General features: G+C 39.5%; 2 protein-coding genes across 2 annotated transcripts in view; one reads left to right on the top strand and one right to left on the bottom strand.

The window, feature by feature from the left end:
• LOC106869523 (sulfotransferase 6B1) overlaps nucleotides 1–2,124 on the bottom strand; it is a 47,484-nt gene that overhangs the window by 10,456 nt on the left and 34,904 nt on the right. The window lies entirely within an intron of this gene.
• The window catches only part of LOC106869518 (sulfotransferase 2A1), a 7,893-nt gene that overhangs the window by 2,057 nt on the left and 3,712 nt on the right, over nucleotides 1–2,124 (top strand). The window contains exon 2 of the mRNA XM_052970278.1: nucleotides 1,683–1,869. Within this exon, the coding sequence (XP_052826238.1) occupies nucleotides 1,704–1,869 (166 nt within the window). The 5' untranslated portion in view covers nucleotides 1,683–1,703. The remainder of the gene's footprint in view (nucleotides 1–1,682; nucleotides 1,870–2,124) is intronic.

Below are 2,124 nucleotides of genomic sequence, written 5' to 3'. Positions count from 1 at the left end.
GTTGTCAAGTGATAGTGAAGAGACAGACACAGAAATGTATACACACACACAAGCAGACATGCACACACGCACACACGCATGCACACACATACATACATACATACATACACATACACACACGACGGGCAGCAAGCAGGTACGAACGTTTGCACGCTGGACGAAATGCTCAGCGGTATTTGGCCCGTTGCTACGTTCCCAGTTCAAATTCCGCCGAGGTCGGCTTCGCCTTTCATCCTCCCGAAGTCAAAAATTTAAGTACCAGTGAAATACTGGGGTCGATATAACCGACTAGCTCCCCCACTCTACCAAAAAAAATCAAAAACAAATTTGAGGTCTTTTGTGCCTTCTGTGGAAAGGATTATGTGGAACGATTTGGGGAGATAATTAAGTTTGTAGAATGGAGGGGTGGTGGAAGGGGCATCTGATTAGAGACTCCTTGTTATTTAAGATTAGTTGGAGAAATACATCCGGCCTGTGATAATCATATTCGGTTTACGTAAGAAATTGGTTCATCGTTTTCTTTTTTAGAAAAAAACCTATCCTACATAAGGTGAGGTCTATATTGCTCAAAGATCTTCTTACATTCGATTTAATTGTTGACGTTATGTTTTGTAAGTCAATCCTTTATATCTTCCAATATTGCATTGTTATATTTACCTCATTTCGTATATTTTTACATTATTATGTGTACTTCATTTCGTATAAATGACTGGAGTGGTTGTGTGGTAAGAAGCTTGCTTCCCAACCACATGGTTCCGGGTTCAGTTCCACAGCGTGACACCTTGGGCAAGTGTCTTCTACTCTAGCCTCGGACTGACCACAGCGTTGTGAGTGGATTCGGTAGATGGAAACTGAAAGAAGCTTGTTGTATATATATATGTATATATATATATATATATATTGCTTATTTTTCTGTTTAGTTATATTATAAACAATTTTACATTAACCTGAAGGGTTACTCAATATTTTTCTAGAGTATAAACTTATTATTCTTAAGCAAGAATATCATTGACAGTGACTTCGAAGTTTCGGGCTTCCACACTGTTTCCACCTGCCAAATTCACTCATAAAGCATTGGTTGATCCTGGAACTATAGTTGAAGTTCAGATTATTTCTACAGATATTCTATAGAAATTTTAACTATAATTTCTATGGAATATTTGAAGAAACAACCTTAACAAAATAATGTAAAGTGCTCTGTCAACGCAGTAGAATGCGGTATTGACTTATAAAAACATTTAACAAATAAAAGCACGACGGGCCACGATCATGGCCGTCAAGCACAGGTCGACAAGCCACGGTCATAGCCATCAGGCACAGGTCAACAGGCTACGAACGTGGCCCAGATAGATGCATTTAATTTATGGGCATTTGTTGGGGGTCTAGTGTCACTCAAATGCTGCGATACCCCACAGAATGCAAGAGGACTAATAGTTCAACTAATGACTTTCCAGATGATGTAAAACTTGTTAGCATTATATACTAAGAAGATATTTTAACTAATTTTTTTTTGTGTGTGTGCATGTAGGCGTCGGAGTGGCTGTGTGATTCAGGTACCAGGTACCTACAAACCATTAATATACTTGAAGACACTAGCAAAGTACCGCGCATTGGGACTAAACCCGAAACCATGTGGTGACAAAACTAACTGCTTAACCACATTAAATCATTTACTTTTGCAGAGAATACCATAAAGTTACAAAATGCCTGAAGTATTCCACAAAGACCCTGCAGGATATCAACTCCGTGTTTATGACTACAATGGATTCTTGGTGCCACCATTCCCAAACGTTCAAGGAATTCTTGAAAAAATTCCCAACGTACCAATAAGAGAAGATAATGTCTTACTTCTCGGCTACATGAAAACTGGTAACGTATTCAGTTGCTGCAGAGGAGGGGACTCCATAGCAACGCTTTCGTTTTATTTATTCAGTCATTTGTCTCCCACTACTGCTTGACAACCGGTGTTGTGTTTATGCCCCCGTAATATAGCGGCCATGTTGGGGCAACATCTGAAGAATTTTTAGTCGAATGAATCAACCGCTTCGTTTGCTGAACCGCTATATTACGGGGGCATAAACACAACACCGGTTGTCAAGCAGTAGTGGGAGACAAACACACACA

Source organism: Octopus bimaculoides, chromosome 8 (genome assembly GCF_001194135.2).
Source record: "Octopus bimaculoides isolate UCB-OBI-ISO-001 chromosome 8, ASM119413v2, whole genome shotgun sequence".
Lineage (NCBI taxonomy): Eukaryota > Metazoa > Mollusca > Cephalopoda > Octopoda > Octopodidae > Octopus > Octopus bimaculoides.
The sequence above is the reverse complement of the archived record's forward strand: the minus strand, read 5'-3'. Positions and strand labels throughout refer to the sequence as shown.